At 44.3% G+C, this 24163-nt stretch overlaps 3 protein-coding genes across 5 annotated transcripts in view; 2 read left to right on the top strand and 1 right to left on the bottom strand.

Moving 5' to 3' along the window:
• Window positions 1–3118: 3118 nt before the first annotated feature.
• On the top strand, window positions 3119–5599 carry LOC134818539 (uncharacterized). Its single transcript, XM_063828155.1, has 4 exons — window positions 3119–3271; window positions 3488–3624; window positions 3831–4039; window positions 5268–5599. The coding sequence occupies exons 1-4, from the start codon at window positions 3152–3154 to the stop codon at window positions 5411–5413; spliced, it is 612 nt and encodes a 203-aa protein (XP_063684225.1). The 5' UTR covers window positions 3119–3151; the 3' UTR covers window positions 5414–5599.
• Window positions 5600–6200: 601 nt separating this feature from the next.
• On the top strand, window positions 6201–21087 carry LOC134818814 (high mobility group-T protein-like). Its single transcript, XM_063828472.1, has 4 exons — window positions 6201–6374; window positions 6805–7000; window positions 19118–19209; window positions 19442–21087. The coding sequence occupies exons 1-4, from the start codon at window positions 6203–6205 to the stop codon at window positions 19573–19575; spliced, it is 594 nt and encodes a 197-aa protein (XP_063684542.1). The 5' UTR covers window positions 6201–6202; the 3' UTR covers window positions 19576–21087.
• Window positions 21088–23140: 2053 nt separating this feature from the next.
• The window catches only part of LOC134818808 (ribonucleoside-diphosphate reductase large subunit-like), a 124851-nt gene continuing 123828 nt past the window's right edge, over window positions 23141–24163 (bottom strand). For all 3 annotated transcript variants that reach the window (XM_063828461.1, XM_063828463.1, XM_063828462.1), the window contains one exon: window positions 23141–23621. In XM_063828461.1, the coding sequence (XP_063684531.1) occupies window positions 23523–23621 (99 nt within the window). In that variant the 3' untranslated portion in view covers window positions 23141–23522. The remainder of the gene's footprint in view (window positions 23622–24163) is intronic.

Below are 24163 nucleotides of genomic sequence, written 5' to 3'. Positions count from 1 at the left end.
ACAAACAGACAACAGTTCTGCAATACACCACATTGTGCCTCCTTTTCTCTCCCTCCCTCCCTCCCTCCCTCCTTCTCTCCTTCTCTCTCTCTCTCTCCTTCTCTCTCTCTCCCTCCTTCACTCCCTCCCTCCTTCCCTCCCTCCCTCCCTCCCTCCCTCCCTCCCTCCCTCCCTCCTTCCATCTCTCTACCTCCCTCCCTCCCTCCCTCCCTCCCTCCCTCCCTCCCTCCTTCCGTCTCTCTACCTCCCTCTCTTTATTAATATATATATATATACGACTTGTGGCCATATAAAATATCCGACAAATTACTTTGACTCTATATTATAATGTTACATAATATTATGCTCGAGCACAGCTAGCATTTAAAAGCTCTCTCTCTCTGGCTCTCTCTCTGGCTCACTCAGTGAGCTGATGTGCCTTGTAATATACACATATAATATTCTCTCTCTGTAGCTCTGAGTGTCATGCGTTTACTGCCCTCTCTGTTCGCAGTGTGCGTGTATATGGCTGTGCAGGATATATCTCATCAGTTTTTGTACACTTTGTAACTGGTAGCTGTCCGCAATAGTCCCTTACCTTTGTGTACACTTTTTATCAGTTGTCTCTGTAGTGTTCTATACATGTGGGTACATAACGAGGTTTAATCCCTGATACCCTAGTAATCTCCACCTACACTGTAACAGTAACACTGTAACAGTAACATTGTAACAGTAACACTGTACAGTAACACTGTAACAGTAACACTGTAACAGTAACACTGTAACAGTAACACTGGAACAGTAACACTGTAACAGTAACACTGTAACACTGTATCTGGTGAGTGGTGTGTTTAAAGCTGGGGACGTGAGGCGTGATGTAATCTTTTAGTGATATTCGATATACTCTCTCTCTCTCTCTCTCTCTCTCTCTCTCTCTCTCTCTCTCTCTCTCTCTCTCTCTCTCTCTCTCTCTCTCTCTCTCTCTCTCTCTCTCTCTCTCTCTCTCTCTCTCTCTCCAGGCTGCTTTGTTAGAGTGTAATATTTTGTTGTAACTGCTGCTAAATAACGTGTTTTAAATTTAACGTTACATTTGTCTCCTCCGTACTTTGAGAGATGATTTAACATTTATAGTAGCCTGATTTCATCTTTAACTGCTACCTTGATACATTAAATATAATAATTGTGGTGTAATGTTATAGTATTGGAGTCTCAGTAGTGTTGTAAAGTAATTTGTCGGAAGAGTAGCGCCCATTTCAGCTCGCATTAAACACTACAGTCTCGTGATTTATGTAATTCTTTATTATTATTATTATATATTATTACATTATTATACATTCTTTAATCACCTCATATTATACATGTTATTCTTTCATAAGCATTGCGTTAGATTTTAAGTTTTTGTATTCCTTTGTATTTCCTTCTTTTAGTAAATCTACAGTTAATTATGTTAATTCTTCCTCTCCTGTAATACAATCTGATACCTTCTCTCTCTCTCAGTCTCTCTCTGATACCCTCAGTTAGTCTAATACCCTCAACTACTATTGTCTCACTGATTGTATTACTAACGATTATATCTACCAGGCCATTATAGCTAGGTCAATATGGCAGGCTTCTAATTCAATTCATACTATATAATATACTTACAGTCAATTTGGCTTCAGAGATAATGTAAGCATTTAACACAAAAAGTGAGTAATTTTACCGTTTATATTATCTTCGTAGACTGGTAGTATTTATTGAGAGTGTCTGTTATACTGACAATGTTGAGGTTGATTCCGCATAGCATAGGATTATTGATAACTGTTGTGAGAGTTGAGACCTTACTTGATTTACCAATTATTATGTATGAGAAAGTGTGAACGAGACTTTTTAACCTTTTAAAGTGGTATAAATTTTAACAAACTAAGTTAAAGGTGATATTTGTTATATTGTTCAACCCATTTCCTCTCTAACACGCCTGCACCCTTCACATGGAGCACACGTGATGTGCTAGTATTTACTTCTAGACCATTCCATTCCTCCCCAGACAAATAGAGCTGGAGAGAGCTAGAGGGAGCTGGAGAGAGGGAAATAATAAGTGAGAGGTGGAACCTGGTGGCTTGAAATTTGAACCTACCACAGCCACTGTAATGTAGTATCACCCCCCCCCCCCCCCCCCCCCCCTCTGCAGTGGTAATGTATTATGTAGCACAGTAGCATGTGTGTAAACTTCGGCAGCTTACTTCTCCCCCTACATCTAGCACTCTCTCTCTCTCTCTGGCTCTCTCTTTTGTCGCCAGCTTTGTAAATCCTTTCATCTGAGAACGATGGACGGTAATTTTCCCTACTTTATCTGTGCTGCGGTTAATGAGCGGTGTACCCTCCGCACACGTTTCCCTCCGCAAACGTTTTGTACTTGTTGGATACAGTAGCTCGATTAGTCCCTTAATTCTCATTGTAACGTGTTACTTAAAGTAAGTCAGGTAAATTTATAGCACACGTTCTATACCGTGTATACAGATTACTTTAAACTAATTTCTAAACTTGGTAAAGTATGGCTTTATTTATCCGAGGTTAATGGAGATGAATTCCAATATCAGAATTAGAAAATGTTAAAATTATGGACCGGCATAAGGACCGATAAGGAGGTAGCTCTGAGCTTACAAACTGTACTACAGACGTTATAATACCTCTGCCTGTTACGGGTTACCCCCCCCCCCCCCCCCCCATATTACTCCCGCATATAACACAGATATCAGAAGATACCACACAAGTTACCACAACTCCCTGCAACAAGACTAGAGTACACGTTTACTACATGTCACGTGTAATTTCATGTCACGTGACATCACATCTAACACCGCACGTTTACTTACAGCTGGGCTCTCTCAGTGACTTAACTTCCACACGACTTCAACCCCGGCTAATACTGTCACATTTACAGCTGGGTTGTTGTTAGTGTGTGTTATACGGACGTGTTATTTCATTACATTATAGTAGAGTTGTAAAGGAAGTACTAGCGAGGTTTTTATTGCTTTGGAGGTGTTTTCCCGACATCTCAAATCATGATTTTATTGTTAAATGTTTGTCGGTGATGTCTTTATGATTAAGTAATGATAGAATACCAGCATTTAGTAACCGTATCCCATGTTCTAGCTAGATAATGTAGATGATAAAGTAGACGAGAAAGTAGATGGGAGCGGGTGCATCCTCGCAGAAAGGTGAGGCCCTAATTAAGATACACTACCCCAAGGAGAGCATCGCTGAAATAAGTCGCCAGAGCAAACTGTCTTTTGTAGCTGTGCTGAGAGAGGTAAGTGTTGTTGAATTGCGTGCGGAGTATGAAGGTGATGTTATTGGAGATTATGTTGTCTAGTCGATCAGTGGTGATCTTTGCAGTTCGCTATTGTGTTTGTTTGTAAGTTTCTTAGAAAATTATGATTGTTTGCTGTGACCCATAATGATGTTACAGTTCCTTAAATCAGTGTGAAGTAACCACATTATAACCACCTTATCAACCACCTGACAGTGGCAGAGATGGAGCGAGATGGGCTGTGACGAGGACGGTATTTTGTCAGTAGATCGGTTGCGTGCGGAGTATGAAGGTGATGTTATCATGTATCGAGTTATTGATAGCATTCCGACCACGGCAGACGGTGAAATCAGGTACACCGCCTTATCTGCTGTCATGTTTATTTTGGACTGTTTGGGTATTATAATTTGGAAACGGGAAATGTCACAGCTCTTTCCCTCCCACACTAGACTTGAGTCATATGCATATTATATAATATACTAGTGTAACCCGTGGCTAATGAAATACTCAACCTTGCGGTATTTAAAATATTCAACAATGTAATGGTTTAAAATTTCAGTTTCACAGATTTCTGTCGAATCCTGTACATTTGGCAAACTATGACTATGGAAGAGAGACTGCAGACTCTATTCCAGATACTGAATAATGGAGATCCACTGACCGCTGAGACAGTAACCGAGGTTATAAGAGCCGTCCGACCTGACACTGAGGATTTAGATCAGATCAGAATGATAGCCGCTCAAATGCCTGCCTCCCTCGCTTGTTTAGGTAAGAAATCAAATGCCTGCCAATAACTGCTTGTTTAGGTAAGAAATCAAATGCCTGCTTCCCTCGCTTGTTTAGGTAAGAAATCAAATGCCTGCTTCCCTCGCTTGTTTAGGTAAGAAATCAAATGCCTGCTTCCCTCGCTTGTTTAGGTGAGAAATCAAATGCCTGCTTCCCTCGCTTGTTTAGGTAAGAAATCAAATGCCTGCTTCCCTCGCTTGTTTAGGTTAGAAATCAAATGCCTGCCAATAACCGCTTGTTTAGGTTAGAAATCAAATGCCTGCCAATAACCGCTTGTTTAGGTAAGAAATCAAATGCCTGCCTCCCTCGCTTGTTTAGGTGAGAAATCAAATGCCTGCTTCCCTCGCTTGTTTACTGTTTAGGTGAGAAATCAAATGCCTGCTTCCCTCGATTGTTTAGGTTAGAAATCAAATGCCTGCCTCCCTCGCTTGTTTAGGTGAGAAATCAAATGCCTGCTTCCCTCGCTTGTTTAGGTGAGAAATCAAATGCCTGCCTCCCTCGCTTGTTTAGGTGAGAAATCAAATGCCTGCTTCCCTCGCTTGTTTAGGTGAGAAATCAAATGCCTGCTTCCCTCGCTTGTTTAGGTGAGAAATCAAATGCCTGCCTCCCTCGCTTGTTTAGGTGAGAAATCAAATGCCTGCTTCCCTCGCTTGTTTAGGTTAGAAATCAAATGTCTGCCAATAACTTGTTAAGAGTAGTTGATTGTTCTAACTTTTTTGTTTGTTTGTTTGTTTGTTCAGTGAACTGTGTTGCAATACGTTTTAACAAGGAACTAGAACTGAAAGTGATTGTTCACGCTCAACTCTCCATTTTCTCATGTTGTATGTAAATAGGCCTCTTGTTTATATTCGCACACACAGAAATGTTCCTAATCCGATCTAACATAGTTGGCTTGGTTGTTTAATTGTTATGGAGATTACTAGCCTTTTCTTTGATCCACATTATTCTTTTGTGATAATATTGGCACTTTTCCAATCATATTTCTCTCCGTATGAGTCAATCATTCATAAACTTTAGACCACTTGCTGTCGCTGTTAAACTATATGCTTGCGCAAGTAATCATCAAATACTAATGAATTTAAGAATCTAAAAATTTGCATGTTTTTATATGCAAGACAGTAAGAAGACATTATTAGATTATATTCATAACATAAACATTCCTTGCTTGACATTACTAAATGTGACAATGAAATGTTTAAATTTACCTCAGGAACTTCAGTAATTGACGAAGAAGATTTCGTGGCGTGGGCTAAAAATCTGCCATTGGAGGAACTTTCCGTGAAACTGGGAGGTTTTACAATTATAGATCAGCGAGTTATGGCAGCAATGGAGGAACAGGCAGCCCGACAACCATGAAAATATGTTATCTAAGTATTTAAGTTTATTCAGTTATTTTATGGTAAAACACTTAAGTTCAATGTTTATATTTCAGATATCTGTTAAAATCGGCGTTTCCGGTCGAATGATAGTGTTGGTCACAAGTTTTTAAGATGTATATAATATTAGGTACTGTACAAAGTGTATTATAAATGTTAAATTATGTAAGCTGGGGGGGGGGGGGGGGGGGCCAACGCCCTAAAAGGCCCTAGACGCATTGAAAATCCGAAAAGGGCCCTAGAAATCGGGGCCTTTTGGGGCGTTGCCCCCCCCCCCCCCCCCCCCCCCCCCCCCCCCCCCCCCCCCCCCCCCCCCCCCCCCCCCCCCCCCCCCCCCCCCCCCCCCCCCCCCCCCCCCCCCCCCCCCTATCTAGTGATATACAATATAAAACATAGCAATATTTGATATTTACAGTGAAATTAGTTTCGTTAATATCATTAAAGTATCTGGCATATATTAGACTTGATAAAACTGAAGTTAATTCTAGGGCCCTAAAAGGCCTTAGGCGCATCGAAAATCTAAAAAGGGCCCTAGAAATCAGGGCTTTTTAGGGCCTTTTAGGGCGTTGGCCCCCCCCCCCCCCCTCCCTCAAGCTATAATGAACCTCTTATTGAGAAATTAATCATTTCTTCAGTTTTTGTGTATTTTCATAATCAATAATTTACGGTTGATATTATTGCGATGTTTTTCTTTATAATTGTCCTCTCTGCTGTATCCTAAGTTTGGTTTAATAAAGTAAGATTTCAATAACCAAGTTTCTTTTTAGCGATGGCTTCCGTCGCCTCAGGCTATTACCCGTATGTTCCCCCTCAACGAACCGCCAAACCTATGAAGGATCCTAACAAGCCTAAGAAGAAAAAGTCTGCCTTCGATGTTTTCAGGAGCGAACAAATGATGGAATTCAAGAGACTGAATCCAGAGACTAAAGTTGACCTCGGAGGTTTGTCCTAGGAAAATTCCAGAAATCTTCTTTTGTTTTTTAAGGCAGTAAAATCTTTTATTCCCAGTTAAGATAGGTATTCGATAAGTATACCATAACTGCAACATAATAAATCCCAGCTTGTTTGTTCTTTGCTTGACCTGCGTTGTTTCGCCCGCCATTTACAATGTGTGTCCCATGCCGCGCGTCGTAAAAAACAGCATTTTAAAGTTGTAGTAACTGTGTACTTTGTAGAAATTTGGAAATTTTGTTAATGAAAGCACATCATTAAAGCAGTTACCGTGATGTAAAGTGCGCGGCGCGCATTGGTCTAGCATACTCTATGATCTTTGTGTAATAACTCTAAAAGCTTTTAGCCCCTTTGATCACTGCTTAAACTGACTGGTTGATATCATAATCAGATAATTTATAACGTGACTTTCCGTTTCAGTATTTATGACGAACCTAAGCGCAACATGGGGAGCCTTGACAGACGACAAGAAGATTCCTTACGTATTGGAGGCTGAAAAAGACGGTGTAAGATTTGAAGATGAAATGTCCAGATATGTGCCTGCTCCTGAATTTGCTAACGGTAAAAAGAAGAAGAGGAAAAGAGTCAAGGAGCCCGGTGAACCAAAACGTGCTACGTAAGTTTTTCAATATTCCGTATCTCGCGATATAATACTTATTCAGAAACTGAGGAGGTTTAGGTAAAGATCATTTAGTCCTTTGTACTTTATTGGATGTTCCAGTCTAGTAGTAAAATACCATATGATATATTGTAACCAAGGTGTGGAGATAAAGCTGGTAATATTAGTCAATTACTATTCAAATACACAGAAAGGTATGAGGTTATTATTAGAAAACAAACTGAAATCTTTCATCATCTTATCACTAATTTAATTGCTTTATACCAGAACATTCCTTTATCCTCGACTGCTGCTTCAAAAATGTTGGCCCTAAGAACTAACTTAAGAATATCATCCCTTCTAAAATCTAAATAGCTTCCCGGATATAAATCCAAACATTTCCCTCAACAGCCAGCAGGCATTGTGTCAGTGCAGTTGTAATTCCATCGACAGTTACTGTTACAATTTTCAATTAAAAGAGTTACTGCACAGATACGCCATTGTAATGGGGATTTAATGTGTCTTCACACCGTAAACAAATTTACTTTGAGAATATAATTACTGTCCAATTTTCAATGTGGTCTTTACTCTTTAAAAACTGATATGTTTCAACGCCCTTAGTGCTACCTTTTCCGAGCCCTCATTTTACCGAACATTATACTTTCTCGGCCTTTGGATATGGTCAGGGACATGCAAATACTTATTTTAACTACGAATATACGGTAAAATTATTTGAGTTGTCTGAGGATGGAAGATAAAACAATTGCCGATTTGTCTAGTCAACATTACTTGCTGTTCTCAATTTCTAATAGCATTTATAAAGCTTTAGTCAATAGTCACTAATTTCATTTGGTGCGCACATAGCAGAGTAGGAAGCTTATGTTGAATAAAATAACATGCAAGAATTTGGCACATCTCTAGCCTGCTGTTAAAATCAAGTCTCCAACTTATGAAGCCTTTCTCCGGTTTAACATGCACAAATCTGTGTCATCTAATTAGGAAATGCAGAGTTACATCCATCTCCTATTTGGAGGCTGCCTCTCCACTGCACTGCTTATAGTGCCTCCATCCCCTATTTGGAGGCTCTCTCTCTCTCTGTTCTGGTCAACGGTTTCTGGCCTCTTACGTTAAGATGGAGGCCTTCTCACCGTGCCCACAGAATGCAACTCCTGCTAGCTGCACGCCAGGACTCCCAAAGTATATACGAAATCATAAAATAATAAATATCAATGCAACAGACCCCTGGAGTCTTGAAGCTGTCACTACCTGTCTCAGAGCAAACCCACTTCCGTTGTAGTACTTCTGCGGGTAGACAAGGGACTTCCGAGCAAGGTCAAAGCCTGGGAGATATGTCTCTATGCGGAGATGGGCCTAGGTTGAGTTCCTAGTATGGGATTTAGCGAAAGTTCCTGGTGAAGAATCCAAGGAGGTTACCCAAAAGGGTTTTCCCTATCCAGTCTTGTCGACTGTTCCACAAATTTGAAGATATGATGTAGTTTACTGTTGTTAAGGTAGAGTTTACCAATTATCCTCATTCTGAACGTCATGATCTGGATGCACTTGTAGAGGAGGTGCTGGGATGTTGCTGCTTCTCCTGAAAAGTGTTCGCAATCTTGCGTCTTGAAGTTGACGTTGTTTGCCACGTTCTGAAAATAAACTAGTGGGCTGTGACCTATTCTGAAAGCGACCATGTTAGCCATCTGATGTGAGTTCCAGAAAAATAAAAGTTCCTGTATTTAATTTGTGGAGGAACATCATAAGTGGAATGTTCCTTTGTCACTGAGTGTGGCCTATTTGGGAGGAAGGGTTCTGGTCCTATGGGGATGTTGTTGGATTGATCGTCCCTTGCGAATTCTTCCGCTAGTTCTTTACCGTATACTCCTTAATGTCCTGGAACCAAGTCCTACTCGATGTGAATACCTAGTGAGTTGGTCTGAGATGTTCAGAACGAACCTGGAGTTAAAACTGGTGCTGTTAAGCGCTATAAATGCAGCCTGGGAATCTGAGAGGAATTTATGATTGATGGAGATCCTAAGTTATCATAAGTCCAGATACTTGCCATGTATAACGCAAATAGCGGGTATGATTTCCTCAATTAACCTGAAGGAGGAATGTCAGTCCTGAAATGTTACCATGTAACGTCGAGCTAAAAAAATGAATCAAAAGATTGAGTAATGCATTCGATAAACATTGTATGTTCTATTTGCATCCCCTAAGCATTGCATTGATGTTTATTCCTGATCCGGTTAGCTTTGCGTCTCAGAACTAAAGAGGTCCACTATGCTTTAGTGAGCTATGCTCGCCACCAGGGTACTGTAGATCTAAGGGTTCCCCGTGTAATGGGGCAGGCTGTGAAAAAGCAGCTCTGCAGGATGTCCGAGATGAACTGTTTTCGAGTGTTGAGATCTTCTGCTGTAGAAACTGAATAGAACCAGTAAGGGTGTCAGTCAAACTCTGCTGCTACTAGATGATTGTAGAGCGTCCAGTCACACTTCAATGAAGAGTGTGGCAAAGCTAACCCGGTCCCCTGAAAAGTGGTTACTGGAGGAAGAAGTGCCAGGAATTCTCGCTATCAGTGTGTCCTCGTAGTCAGAGTTTAAATCCCTAATTCTGTCTTATCACGAGCCTGTGTCTAGCGTGTGTCAGCCCTTACGCATTAGCTGTCTTAACTGAAAAGACCTGAAAAGTGGTTACTGGAGGGAGAAGTGCCAGGACTACTCATTATCAGTGTGTCCTTGTAGTCAGGATGAGCGAATTGGAATCCCTAGCTCTGTGGTGGGTGACTTCGATGGGACCTGAAAGCTGAAAGAGAATTTCCTGGTGATTTAGTAGCTCTTAGAGCTAGGTATCTGTGTCTAATGTATCGTCAATTGTGTGTGTACTATCTTGTAACCTGATATCTGAAAGAGAAATTTCCTGGTGCTTGGTAGCTGTTAGTGTTGACTTCCTGATTCCTATGGGAACTTTGAGTTGGCAAGGCCCAACCTTTGTACTCAACAAGAGAGCACACCACCCGTTAGTGCCAACCAGGCCACACCACGTGGAGGTTCGGAGAGGATTTCGTGACCTCCTATTTGGAGGCTACCTCTCCACTGCACTGCTAGTAGTGCCTCCATCCCCTATTTGGAGGCAGCCTCTCCACTGCACTGCTAGTAGTGCCTCCATCCCCTATTTGGAGGCAGCCTCTCCACTGCACTGCTAGTAGTGCCTCCATCCCCTATTTGGAGGCAGCCTCTCCACTGCACTGCTAGTAGTGCCTCCATCCCCTATTTGGAGGCAGCCTCTCCACTGCACTGCTAATAGTGCCTCCATCCCCTATTTGGAGGCAGCCTCTCCACTGCACTGCTAGTAGTGCCTCCATCCCCTATTTGGAGGCTACCTCTCCACTGCACTGCTAGTAGTGCCTCCATCCCCTATTTGGAGGCAGCCTCTCCACTGCACTGCTAGTAGTGCCTCCATTCCCTATTTGGAGGCTACCTCTCCACTGCACTGCTAGTAGTGCCTCCATTCCCTATTTGGAGGCTACCTCTCCACTGCACTGCTAGTAGTGCCTCCATCCCCTATTTGGAGGCTACCTCTCCACTGCACTGCTAGTAGTGCCTCCATTCCCTATTTGGAGGCTACCTCTCCACTGTACTGCTAGTAGTGCCTCCATCCACTATTTGGAGGCTACCTCTCCACTGCACTGCTAGTAGTGCCTCCATCCCCTATTTGGAGGCAGCCTCTCCACTGCACTGCTAATAGTGCCTCCATCCCCTATTTGGAGGCAGCCTCTCCACTGCACTGCTAGTATAGTAGTGCCTCCATCCCCTATTTGGAGGCAGCCTCTCCACTGCACTGCTAGTAGTGCCTCCATCCCCTATTTGGAGGCAGCCTCTCCACTGCACTGCTAATAGTGCCTCCATCCCCTATTTGGAGGCTACCTCTCCACTGCACTGCTAATAGTGCCTCCATCCCCTATTTGGAGGCAGCCTCTCCACTGCACTGCTAGTAGTGCCTCCATCCCCTATTTGGAGGCAGCCTCTCCACTGCACTGCTAGTAGTGCCTCCATTCCCTATTTGGAGGCAGCCTCTCCACTGCACTGCTAGTAGTGCCTCCATCCCCTATTTGGAGGCAGCCTCTCCACTGCACTGCTAGTAGTGCCTCCATCCCCTATTTGGAGGCTACCTCTCCACTGCACTGCTAATAGTGCCTCCATCCACTATTTGGAGGCTACCTCTCCACTGCACTGCTAGTAGTGCCTCCATCCCCTATTTGGAGGCAGCCTCTCCACTGCACTGCTAGTAGTGCCTCCATTCCCTATTTGGAGGCAGCCTCTCCACTGCACTGCTAGTATAGTAGTGCCTCCATCCCCTATTTGGAGGCAGCCTCTCCACTGCACTGCTAGTAGTGCCTCCATCCCCTATTTGGAGGCTACCTCTCCACTGCACTGCTAGTAGTGCCTCCATCCCCTATTTGGAGGCTACCTCTCCACTGCACTGCTAATAGTGCCTCCATCCCCTATTTGGAGGCTACCTCTCCACTGCACTGCTAGTAGTGCCTCCATCCACTATTTGGAGGCTACCTCTCCACTGCACTGCTAGTAGTGCCTCCATCCCCTATTTGGAGGCTACCTCTCCACTGCACTGCTAGTAGTGCCTCCATCCCCTATTTGGAGGCTGCCTCTCCACTGCACTGCTAGTAGTGCCTCCATCCACTATTTGGAGGCTGCCTCTCCACTGCACTGCTAGTAGTGCCTCCACCCACTATTTGGAGGCTACCTCTCCACTGCACTGCTAGTAGTGCCTCCATCCCCTATTTGGAGGCTGCCTCTCCACTGCACTGCTAGTAGTGCCTCCATCCCCTATTTGGAGGCTACCTCTCCACTGCACTGCTAGTAGTGCCTCCATCCCCTATTTGGAGGCTGCCTCTCCACTGCACTGCTAGTAGTGCCTCCATCCACTATTTGGAGGCTGCCTCTCCACTGCACTGCTAGTAGTGCCTCCATCCACTATTTGGAGGCTGCCTCTCCACTGCACTGCTAGTAGTGCCTCCACCCACTATTTGGAGGCTACCTCTCCACTGCACTGCTAGTAGTGCCTCCATCCCCTATTTGGAGGCTGCCTCTCCACTGCACTGCTAGTAGTGCCTCCATCCCCTATTTGGAGGCTACCTCTCCACTGCACTGCTAGTAGTGCCTCCATCCCCTATTTGGAGGCTGCCTCTCCACTGCACTGCTAGTAGTGCCTCCATCCACTATTTGGAGGCTGCCTCTCCACTGCACTGCTAGTAGTGCCTCCACCCACTATTTGGAGGCTACCTCTCCACTGCACTGCTAGTAGTGCCTCCATCCCCTATTTGGAGGCTGCCTCTCCACTGCACTGCTAGTAGTGCCTCCATCCACTATTTGGAGGCTGCCTCTCCACTGCACTGCTAGTAGTGCCTCCACCCACTATTTGGAGGCTACCTCTCCACTGCACTGCTAGTAGTGCCTCCATCCCCTATTTGGAGGCTGCCTCTCCACTGCACTGCTAGTAGTGCCTCCATCCCCTATTTGGAGGCTACCTCTCCACTGCACTGCTAGTAGTGCCTCCATCCCCTATTTGGAGGCTGCCTCTCCACTGCACTGCTAGTAGTGCCTCCATCCCCTATTTGGAGGCTACCTCTCCACTGCACTGCTAGTAGTGCCTCCATCCCCTATTTGGAGGCAGCCTCTCCACTGCACTGCTAGTAGTGCCTCCATCCCCTATTTGGAGGCTACCTCTCCACTGCACTGCTAGTAGTGCCTCCATCCCCTATTTGGAGGCTACCTCTCCACTGCACTGCTAGTAGTGCCTCCATCCCCTATTTGGAGGCAGCCTCTCCACTGCACTGCTAGTAGTGCCTCCATCCCCTATTTGGAGGCTACCTCTCCACTGCACTGCTAGTAGTGCCTCCATCCCCTATTTGGAGGCAGCCTCTCCACTGCACTGCTAGTAGTGCCTCCATCCCCTATTTGGAGGCTACCTCTCCACTGCACTGCTAGTAGTGCCTCCATTCCCTATTTGGAGGCAGCCTCTCCACTGCACTGCTAGTAGTGCCTCCATCCCCTATTTGGAGGCTACCTCTCCACTGCACTGCTAGTAGTGCCTCCATCCCCTATTTGGAGGCAGCCTCTCCACTGCACTGCTAGTAGTGCCTCCATTCCCTATTTGGAGGCTACCTCTCCACTGCACTGCTAGTATAGTAGTGCCTCCATCCCCTATTTGGAGGCAGCCTCTCCACTGCACTGCTAGTAGTGCCTCCATCCCCTATTTGGAGGCAGCCTCTTCACTGCACTGCTAGTAGTGCCTCCATCCCCTATTTGGAGGCTACCTCTCCACTGCACTGCTAGTATAGTAGTGCCTCCATCCCCTATTTGGAGGCTACCTCTCCACTGCACTGCCTCCACTACTGTCTGCTACACATTATTATAATCAGGTGCAAGTTTAATTAACCGTAATAAATGGACGACAGTCTAATAAACGGCGACCAATGAGAATTAGAGGGCACCAACGGCTCCGGTTTTATTTATTTGAACCTGCCCTAAAACTCCGTTCAATAATTAAACAGTTTGATTTATGTCTTTCCGGGCAGTTTGTCTGTGTGGTTATATTAAGTCGTGATGTTAATAATTTGCATAAATACTTCGGACTCGTTATCAATATAACCCTGATCGATCGTGCCAAGGAAATGAACGTTTCAACTTCACGAATAACTGAGTTCGCTCTGTACGGGATATGGGAAGGAACAAGCTCTCTTCTTGGTATTACGGGCAACATTCTCCTTCTCTACACTATGTTTACCTACCCACGAGCCATTCAACTTGACCTGGTCAGTGTAACGATAATGAAGAACTTAGCAGTAGTTGATCTGATCTCCGCCCTCTTTATCCCCTCGACTCTATCTGTATCCTACATTGGTGGACATGGAGCACACTGGCCCATGTCCCACACATGGTGTGTCCTATACTCCTACATAAAACACGGCCCCGCGGTTGCCAGCATCCTCCTCATCATGAGTTTCTCCATCTACAGACTGTTTAGATGCAGCATGCCTCTTAGATCACGTGACGTTAACGAGAGAGTTATAGCAGGGGTTGTGACCGGGTTAGTCTGGAGTCTTACTATCCTGGTTCCTGTCTATATGATGGTGTTCCATGTCACTGGGCACCTGAATATACAGTTTGTGGACGGTGATGCTCAATACGGGGTCTGTGATTTTGTTGACGTTCTTCACCCGGCCCAATTATCAGCCCGCCCAAAAGCCCTCCTGGCTCTGACCATTATTATAATACCTTGTATAATTACAATGTGCACTAACACCGCTCTACTGGCCCATGTTATTGTCAACTCAGTCAAACCAACTATTCGTCTCAAGACCACCATATTCGTGACCAGCGGTTTCATTTTCTGTTACTTTCCGTACGGTGCGGTAATATTGGTCTCCTCCACCTCTACAATAGTTCCTGGTAGGGTTGTACGACATCTTGCTGCTAGATTCGTCTCTGTAGGCTGCTGGTATAACCTCCCTGTTTACCTTTTCCTGGACAAGAAACTGCGGGAGTTCGTCTGGAGGATGGTTGTAGCGGCTACTAAGTGTAAGAAAGTGCCGCCTCCCTCCTTACCAATGTCAGCTAGGACACGTTTTAAGGGAGCAGCAGCTACAGTGGCTGCTGCACTTGCATTGAGCAAGTCAGCTCAGCAACGGACTGCGCGGAAACTTAACTTGGAAACTTAACTTGGAAACTTAACTTGAAAACTTAACTTGGAAACTTCACCGCAGACTGAAACCAAGGACTATTGAGAAAGGAAAACTTTTTTTAAGACATTTGTTATTAACTTGAAGTTTCGAAAATTTTAAAATGCTACATAGGGGGGGGTGTCACGTCCGTCTATGTCCGCTTGTCTCATAGAATCCAAAAAGGACAGGACATAGGCGGACATAGGCGGACATAGGCGGACATAGACGGACATAGGCGGACATAGACGGACATATGCGGACATAGGCGGACATTAATGGACACCTAAATTGCTAAATAAAATGTTCAATTTTTGCTGTTATAGGGGATCATGTTTTTTGTCCGTTCGGTACCCTATATTTTCAAAACGGACAAAAAATAGAGCGGACAAAAATGGACAAAAACGGACAAAAATGGAAATAACATTTAGATGCTTCCTCCTCCTACTCTTCCTCCTCCTCCTGGGTCTTCCTGATCTTCCTCAGTCCTCTTCCTCCTCCCCTCCTCAGTCCTCCTCCTACTCCTCCTCCTCCTCCTCAGTCCTCCTCATCAGTCCTCAACAGTCCTCCTCCTCCCCAGTCCTCCTCCTCCTCCTGAGTCCTCCTCCTGGGTCCTCCTCCTGGGTCCTCCTCCTCCTCTTCCTCCTCAGTCCTCAGTCCTCCTCAGTCCTCCTCCTCATCCTTCTCCTCAGTCCTCCATCCTCCTCCTCAGTCCTCTCCCAGTCCCCATCCTCCTCCTATTCAGTCCTCCTCCTCCTCCTCAGTCCTCCTTCTTCTCAGTCTTCCTCTGTCCTCCTCCTCCTCCTCCTCCTGAGTCCTCCTCCTCCTCCTCTTCCCTCTCAGTCATCCTCCTCAGCCATCCTCCTCAGTCCTCCTCCTCAGTCCTCCTCCTCCTGGGTCCTCCTCTTCATCCTTCTCATCAGTCCTCCTCCTCCCCAGTCCTCTCCCAGTCCCCCTCCTTCTCCTCCTCCTATTCAGTCCTCCTCCTCCTCCTCCTCCTCCTCCTCCTCAGTTCTCCTCAGTCCTCCTTCTCATTTCTCCTAAGTCCTCCTCCTGGGTCCTCCTCCTCCTCTTCCTCCTCAGTCCCCAGTCCTCCTCCTCATCCTTCTCCTCAGTCCTCCATCCTCCTCCTCAGTCCTCTCCCAGTCCCCATCCTCCTCCTCCTATTCAGTCCTCCTCCTCCTCCTCCTCAGTCCTCCTTCTTCTCAGTCCTCCTCAGTCCTCCTCAGTCCTCCTCCTCCTCCTCCTCCTGAGTCCTCCTCCTCCTCCTCCTCCTCTTCCCTCTCAGTCATCCTCCTCAGCCATCCTCCTCAGTCCTCCTCCTCAGTCCTCCTCCTCCTGGGTCCTCCTCCTCCTCTTCATCCTCCTCCTCTTCCTCCTCGGTCCTCAGTCCTCCTCCTCCTGGGTCCTCCTCTTCATCCTTCTCATCAGTCCTCCTCCTCCCCAGTCCTCTCCCAGTCCCCCTCCTTCTCCTCCTCCTATTCAGTCCTCCTCCTCCTCCTCCTCATCCTCCTCCTCAGTTCTCCTCAGTCCTCCTTCTCATTTCTCCTAAGTCCTCCTCCTGAGTCCTCCTCCTCCTCTTCCTCCTGAGTCCTCCTCAGTCCTCCTCCTCCTCCTCCTCCTGAGTCCTCCTCCTCCTCGTCCTCTTCCCTCTCAGTCATCCTCCTCAGCCATCCTCCTAAGTCCTCCTCCTCCTGGGTCCTCCTCCTCCTCTTCCTCCTCGGTCCTCAGTCCTCCTCCTCTTGGGTCCTCCTCTTCATCCTTCTCATCAGTCCTCCTCCTCCCCAGTCCTCTCCCAGTCCCCCTCCTTCTCCTCCTCCTATTCAGTCCTCCTCCTCCTCCTCCTCCTCCTCCTCCTCAGTTCTCCTCAGTCCACCTTCTCATTTCTCCTAAGTCCTCCTCCTGAGTCCTCCTCCTCCTCTTCCTCCTGAGTCCTCCTCCTGAGTCCTCCTCCTCCTCCCTCTCAGTCATCCTCCTCAGTCATCCTCCTCAGCCATCCTCCCCAGCCATCCTCCTCATCCATCCTCCTCAGTCCTCCTCCTCCTCCTGGGTCCTCCTCCTGGGTCCTCCTGGGTCTTCCTGATCCTCCCCAGTCCTCTTCCTCCTCCCCTCCTCAGTCCTCCTACTCCTCCTCCTCGTCCTCAGTCCTCCTCATCAGTCCTCAACAGTTCTCCTCCTCCCCAGTCCTCCTCCTCCTCCTGGGGCCTTTTCCTGGGTCCTCCTCCTGGGTCTTCCTCCTCCTGGGTCCTCCTCCTCCTGGGTCCTCCTTCTCCTCCTCAGTCCTTCTCCTCCTCCTCCTCAGTCCTCTTCCTCCTCTTCCTCCTCCTCCTCCCTCTCAGTCATTCTCCTCAGCCATCCTCCTCAGCCATCCTCCTCAGTCCTCCTCCTTCTCAGTCCTCCTCAGTCCTCCTCCTGAGTCCTCCTCCTCCTGAGTTTTTTTTGTTGGGGACTGGCCCGTGGTACCAGCCAATGTTTACTCAAAAAATATATATAACATCAATGGTAATAAGAAATTCATCCCCGTGGGGCACATGCATAAATATCAAATGTAAAGGAAATCTTAAACTATTCAATTTAGACTCTACCGGTAAAGTATGCAAGGAAGGTTTATAACTGAAAGTTTTATTTTCCAATGGTTAGTAGGTAAAGATTAAAAAAGTAAAGCAAGACTGAGCACTTCAAAATTTGTAGAATTTGTAACTTGATTTGAAATACGCGGCGATAATAAAAAATGTCCAATGTTGGCAGTGTAATTTATGAGATATGCGACGTTTATTGAGTGATGCATAAGTGTGTGCATATAATCTAAGATGTAGAGACAAGGTTATTATCGGCATTTTAGTTTATGTTACGCTTTGATTTTCTTAGTCCTGTTATACAAAATAACATGAAATTGTGTGTTGTTAGGCCATTCGTCTTCGATGTTTTCATTTTGCTGATCGATGAGCATAGTTTTTATACAAGTTTTGTAAATGTTCAGGTTAAATAGACTAGGCGGGGAAGTTGCTGCAACATTATATCGGTTTATTGTTAATAATGGACCTTTAAAAAATACTGCAAGTTGTTGTAAGGGTGTTGACCATACTTTTCTGACCATTGTGTAGTGAGAATAGAATCCGGGTTAGTATTAAATAATGGTGCGCTTTTGGGAATTGTTTTCTTGAGAGACAATGGTACTAGATTAGGAAAGTTTTTCAATTTATGCATTAAAATGAGTGCGTTCTTTACAATGATACTGTGTACTGTCAATATTTTATGTGAATAAAAGCCAGACTTGGTACTTGCTGGGGGGATACCGTCCTTGTACCAGTAATTGACGAAACCAGTTAATACTGCTCGAAGGCCCATTTTCTGTTTTACAAAAAGTGATTCAATATGAGACTTGGCAGCAAAACCCCATACAAGGCTGCAATAATTAAGGTGTGACTGCAAAAAACTTTGATAAATTTGAAGACGTGCTTCGAGAGGCAGATATTTTTTAAGTTTGTACATGACTCCTATGTATCTGGACATTTTCATTTTCATGGCAGAGATATGATGGGACCAGTTTAGTTTATCATCTATTATAACTCCTAAAAAACGGGCTTCTGTTTTTCTCTCAATTGTGACACCAGAAATTGCCACATCACGATAATTAAGATTTCTTTGTCGAGAGAAGATCATATAATTTAATCATATAATTTAAAGAGTCATCCTCCTCAGTTATCCTCCTCCTCCTCCTAGGTCCTCCTTCTGGGTCCTCCTCCTCCTCCTCCTCCTGGGTCTTCCTGATCCTTCTCCTCCCTCTCAGTCATCCTCCTCAGCCATCCTCCTCAGCCATCCTCCTCAGCCATCCTCCTCAGTACTCTTCAGTACTCTTCAGTACTCTTCAGTCCTCAAAATGTTTGTCCGCTAATGTCCACCAATGTCCGCTAATGTCCACCAATGTCCGTCCAAGTCCGCCAATGTCCGTCCGGGTCCGCCAATGTCCGTCCGAGTCCGCCAATGTCCGTCCGAGTCCGCCAATGTCCGTCCGTGTCCGCCAATGTCCCAAAAAACACGTCCGTTGTCTCATAGAATCCAAAAAGGACAGGACATAGGCGGACATAGACGGACATGACACCCCCCCCTACATAATATCTTATACACTGACGGCACAGATGAACTTAAGCTCATACTATGGAAAAGTCGTAATATGTTTATTATTTAATTTTATGTTGGTTTGTCATTTATATTATTACCTTACTGAATGATTAAATTTGATAGCTGATTTATGACTTTAGCCCCATAAATTCTTAAGATAATGAAAATCAAAATTACAATATTAAGTAATGACTGTCCAAAATTTGTTAAAAAGTCTGAATGAAATAAGTGTGAAATGAGAATAGCGTCTGATCTGATCTGAGCTATCACTTCAGAACTGGATTCATGTTCTTTTCGAACCTGACAAGACACGAAATCACCAAGGATCACCCCGAGCTGAGAGTAGGAGCTGTTGCTAAAATACTCGGTTTGTTAAATTATTATTATTTGTATTTAATTCATTATGATATTATCTAATTATCTAATTACCACTTTCCAGTTTCCATGAGGGCGACATTTTCCATGTTATCACCCATATGTCGAACATTTCTCCATAAATTTCTCCGGATCGAGCTTACTAACTTTTAAAAACCTGAATTGTTCCCATTATTATAAACTAACCAGTATTCTTAATAACTAATCAGTATGTATAATCTCAGGGGAAAGATGGCAGAAGATGGGGGAAGCCGAGAGAGCGCCCTACCAAAAGATGGCTGACGACGACAAAGTCCGATACACGCAGGAACTGGAAGCCTTCAGAATGAATAAAATGATGATGATGAACGGAAAATAATACGTCCCCCGACAAAACCTTCCTCCTAACACACTTAATACATACTCAGAGACAAAAACATTTTTAACCAAATGATAATAACAATGATATGTTTATTACATAAATTATGTTTAATACATAAATTAACACCCAATTAAGCGGACTGTCGCTATATAAATATTCATATATATTCATAATTATATAACTATAATTTCGATCGCACATGTTGATTTAAAGCAGGGTGACCAGAAGGGGCTGAGACCCGGAGTTACATGTCCACTTTTTAATCACGTGTCCACTATTTAATCACGTGTCCACTATTTTAATCACGTGTCCACTTTTTAATCACGTGTCCACTGCTACTTATCGTGGTTTTTGTGATTTTGTCTAGCTGAACTAATCTTCACAGATGAGCAATTCCTCATGCTGATTGGACAATGGATATATTGTATGGAGTGGAGAATGCTTGCGGAGTGGATCTAAATTAAATTGATTTTTGTTAGGTGACTTGTAAGGTTGTAGAACATTTGATTTAAAACTAACAATACTTGCCGGGCTTCCGGGTGTTTATCACAAGGTGTCTTGCGTTGATTGATCAGTGTTTTTATGTATCAAGATATTCATGTTACCATAGTTACGGGCTATTTTCCTCGCCAGGGACTTGAGCTGAGTTTTCAAGTAAACAGCCATTAAACAAGCCCGCAATCGCTGTTTATCTTGAAACCAGTGAGTGTGAGCAGAAAGCTCCTGGACAGTCAACAGATTACATAATGTTCTAAGTGATACTGCATATAATTTTTTAAATATTTATTTTTCTTGTACTACGTGTCAGTGCCACCCGTCACGTGACGTCACATCCCCACGTGACGTCACCTCCTCACGTGACGTCACCTCCTCACGTGACGTCACCTCCTTTTCTAGTTAGGGTTACGTGGGACAGTCAGTGTAATTAAAAGAATCTTGGGAGATAGGTATACTGTATACAGAAAACCTTACAATTTGTAAAACTAAATATGTATATTATTTTCCATTATAAGGGGACGTTCACATATTACGTAATCAGCCGAGGGGGGGGGGGGGGGGGTTTCCAAATGATTACGCTAGTGTAATTTTAACTATGTGTAATACTGATTAAGAAGGGGGGAGGGGGATTATGAAATATGTGAACGACCCCATTATGTTTACCTTTAATTGTTGAATTATGCAGTCAAGTGAAACAACCACTTACCCTCCTGGTGTGTACTCTGAAAATGCTACTTTGATTAACTTCTCGTCACCTCGGTGTGACCGGATATTTTGACGAAAGAACGGCGTCAAAAGGGACTCGTAGTATGTGGTGATGCGCGACTCATCAGCCCTTGCACGCTTCTGGGCCGCGCACATGTCAAAATATGTGGTCACACCTCAGCAGTGGAATTGGGAATTAACTCCCATTGCGTACTCTCAAAGCACCATTTTCAGACATTTTCCCCGATAAATTATTACTCTTATTTTCAACTAGTTTCTTAAATTTTTACTGTTTGTTGAGCAATAGACCAGCGTTTTCCTGTGTTCTCAATTGTCAATGATATACCCCATCATCAATGGTCCTGGTCAGGTTCAGTGTAATTGTTACCTGGGGACCTCAGGCTATCATGTTCATAAACATGTTCGTAAACACATCCGAATAGAGATTAGGCGGAATGACAGGCTGAGCGCGGCCCAGTAATAATTCGCTTGCCCAAAAATTATCCCTTGACTTTGTTTTGTATGGTTTTGCAGCCGAACAAAACTGTTTTACATAAACCTTAATCCCAACCACAACCGCAAAGCTATCCACAACCCTAACCCAAGCCCTATACAATCACATTCGTGTTTTACTAGCCTGTCACTTGTATCACGTGGTGACCCCCACTGTCGCTCCACTATAGTGCATATAGAGTTTCGACGATACAGGGGGAGCCGCGCGGCGGGTCATACAACGTATGACAAATATGGAATATATATAATATAATATATATAATGTATGGAACAAATATTTTACGAGTATCACCCGAAAACGTCATAGTGAGGGTGATTCGAAATTAGCGTCTAAAATACACCGAACGTGATTCATGATTACTTTTATGCCTTCAGGGCCTTTCCACGAGAATTTTCGTAAAATTTGGGCGAGCGATTTAGTGGGAGCGCTTGACACTTGACTTGGGATTTTGGATTTGCCTTGATTCACGATGTCAATCCTTCGCATCTCGCCTTGATTCACGATGTCAATCCTTCGCATCTCGCCGATCTGCATTGGTTGCGAGAGGCATTATTGGATGCGCGCGCGCGACCCAGTAGTGCATTGCGCTACAACATCTCGCCGATCTGCATACGGTGGTTGCGAGAAGAATTATTTGATGCGCGGCGCGACCCAGTAGTGCATCGCGCTACAAGTAAAGGATTTGCCACCCTTTTATTGTGCATGGCTCTATCTCGGCTGGCGCATAGCTATCGAAGAAAGCTTAATAATGCTTGACGGATGATATAACTGAAACTCTTCTGAATTTCTTCGAAGCAGCGCGCACCGCTTTATTTTACCTGGGGGTTACCCCAGATTATTAATTATTATGTTTATATAAACATAAAGATTCGGTGGAATGACAAGCTGAGCGCCGCCCAGTATAATAGTAAGCCGCTTTCTTTCGAAGGCAAGTGCTACGAAGAAGTGCGCGCCGGGTTAATATTAGTCCATTAACAATGGACAAGATAATTGATAATGCGCGAGTCGGAGTTGTAGGTTTATAACCTATCAGGATGCGCACCGAGTTGGACTCGTCGACGGTCCTAATATTTTGAACAAATATTTTACCATTTACGAGTATCACCCGTTAAGAGTCGGAGTCCTTCGGATCTTGCTCTAACCAAAGTCCCCTCGTGCAACATTAAACATACTTGTTCATTGTTTTACCTGATATGACAAATGATGCACGTTTAAATATTTTTGAAGTAGCGCGTTTCATTTCACTTTATTTTACCCGGCACGCCAATCTCAGTGCTCTTTTCGAGCATATACAATGTACGTGACAGTAGCCGGTAGCGAGCAATAGACTAGCAAGTTAGGTTGAATATTAGCGCGATGCGTTACTGGGCCGCGCATCCAATAATTGATAATGCTTCTCGCTAGATCGGCTACTGGGCCTCGCCGAGCTGCGAAGAATTGACATCGTCAAATTCAATTAACAAGTTAGGTAACATTTCATTTTTCAAGCGCGAAATGCAACATAATATGTATCGAAGCGCGCGCCTTGTAGAAATTCAAATATTATTTTATTAACCCCGGGCTGAACTCTGCGCGCCGGATTTGGGATAAGTCCACAATATCAATGGCAAATCTGAAGCCGGTCTTGTCTGAAGTGACAACCTCTTGTAGGTTTACAACCTACCAGGACGCGCGCCGAGTTGGACTCGTCGACGGTCCAATATATGGAACAGATATTTTACGAGTATCACCCGTTAAACAACCTCAAATCTCTTTCAAAATCCACCGGGAGCGTTTCAAGAATCAATACCCTGGTTTACCTTGTCTTACACCGTCTATTTGTGCCCAGACTAATTGAAACAGGAATTATAATAATTGATAACCAGTTAAGCCGTAGCAAAGATATTCAAATAACATAATACGATTGACAGCATAAAAAATTCAATCATTTTAAATGTGCCACTGCACCATGATTGTGGTTGGATTGAATGTCGATTAACATGTAACACATTTTTATTGAAATTAGTATATTGGAGATGTAATAGAGGGAAATACAAATCGAATGTAGAAATATCAAATAAATATTGAAATTTGAAAACAATTTAAAAAGATCCATGCAAGCAAAATTCTAAATAAACATAAAAAGATCTATAAATATTGGCTGTAACACTACGTTGTACGTAAAAATGTTAAAAATCAGTCTCTCTTGGTCACTGCTCAATTAGCTAATTGATTAATTACATAATCATTATCCACTGCACATGAGGCAGTTCTCTTTGTTTGCTAGGGAGCATGCTTCAATCGCTTCTTTCTCTAACTCTGCTCTACTCTTTTGCTGCAGGACTTTCTGGAGGAAAAGTTTGTAAAGCAAACCGAACCAAGCAGACATGACACGTGAAAATGTTTGTCAGTCAGTCAGTCAGTCAGTCAGTCAGTCAGTCAACTTCGTCATTACATCACTACCATCTTCAAGTTAAACTGCGTAAAATCAGTATCTGTAATCTGTATTGTCTCTGTCTGAGTTTAACCAAGTTGGAAATTGTGATTTTGAGGGCCGATGTTATTCATGTTGTTCTGGTTGGCTGGAAGTGGGAACATAGCCTGTTGATCATATGTGCCAGGATGTTGATAATCTGGGACAGAACTTTGGGAGTTTAGATAATTCTGAGGAAACGGCTGAGGGTGTATGATCGGCTCGTTCAAACTAGGCTGATAATGTTCAACTTGTTGACTGTTGAAAACATGTTGATTGGCGGCATGTTGAGACATAACGTAGTTCTCCGGCAAGGATAACTTATTGCTGTCATTATTGTCTGCATACTGTGTGTCTGTATGTTTGTCTGTTGATTTGTCACGTGATACCTTATCACTGTCCTGATAGGGTAAGAC

Source organism: Bolinopsis microptera, chromosome 7 (assembly GCF_026151205.1).
Source record: "Bolinopsis microptera isolate Bmic1 chromosome 7, MBARI_Bmic_1.0, whole genome shotgun sequence".
NCBI lineage: Eukaryota > Metazoa > Ctenophora > Tentaculata > Lobata > Bolinopsidae > Bolinopsis > Bolinopsis microptera.
The sequence above is the reverse complement of the archived record's forward strand: the minus strand, read 5'-3'. Positions and strand labels throughout refer to the sequence as shown.

Excerpts from the sequence above, each read along its gene's own strand:
- LOC134818539 (XM_063828155.1), top strand. The coding sequence starts at position 3,152 with ATGGGAGCGGGTGCATCCTCGCAGAAAGGTGAGGCCCTAATTAAGATA. Across the intron at positions 3,272-3,487 it reads TTGTAGCTGTGCTGAGAGAG|TGGCAGAGATGGAGCGAGAT; the intron begins GTAAGTGTTGTT and ends ACCACCTGACAG. Across the intron at positions 4,040-5,267 it reads TGCCTCCCTCGCTTGTTTAG|GAACTTCAGTAATTGACGAA; the intron begins GTAAGAAATCAA and ends AATTTACCTCAG.
- LOC134818814 (XM_063828472.1), top strand. The coding sequence starts at position 6,203 with ATGGCTTCCGTCGCCTCAGGCTATTACCCGTATGTTCCCCCTCAACGA. Across the intron at positions 6,375-6,804 it reads GACTAAAGTTGACCTCGGAG|TATTTATGACGAACCTAAGC; the intron begins GTTTGTCCTAGG and ends TTTCCGTTTCAG. Across the intron at positions 19,210-19,441 it reads AGCTGTTGCTAAAATACTCG|GGGAAAGATGGCAGAAGATG; the intron begins GTTTGTTAAATT and ends GTATAATCTCAG.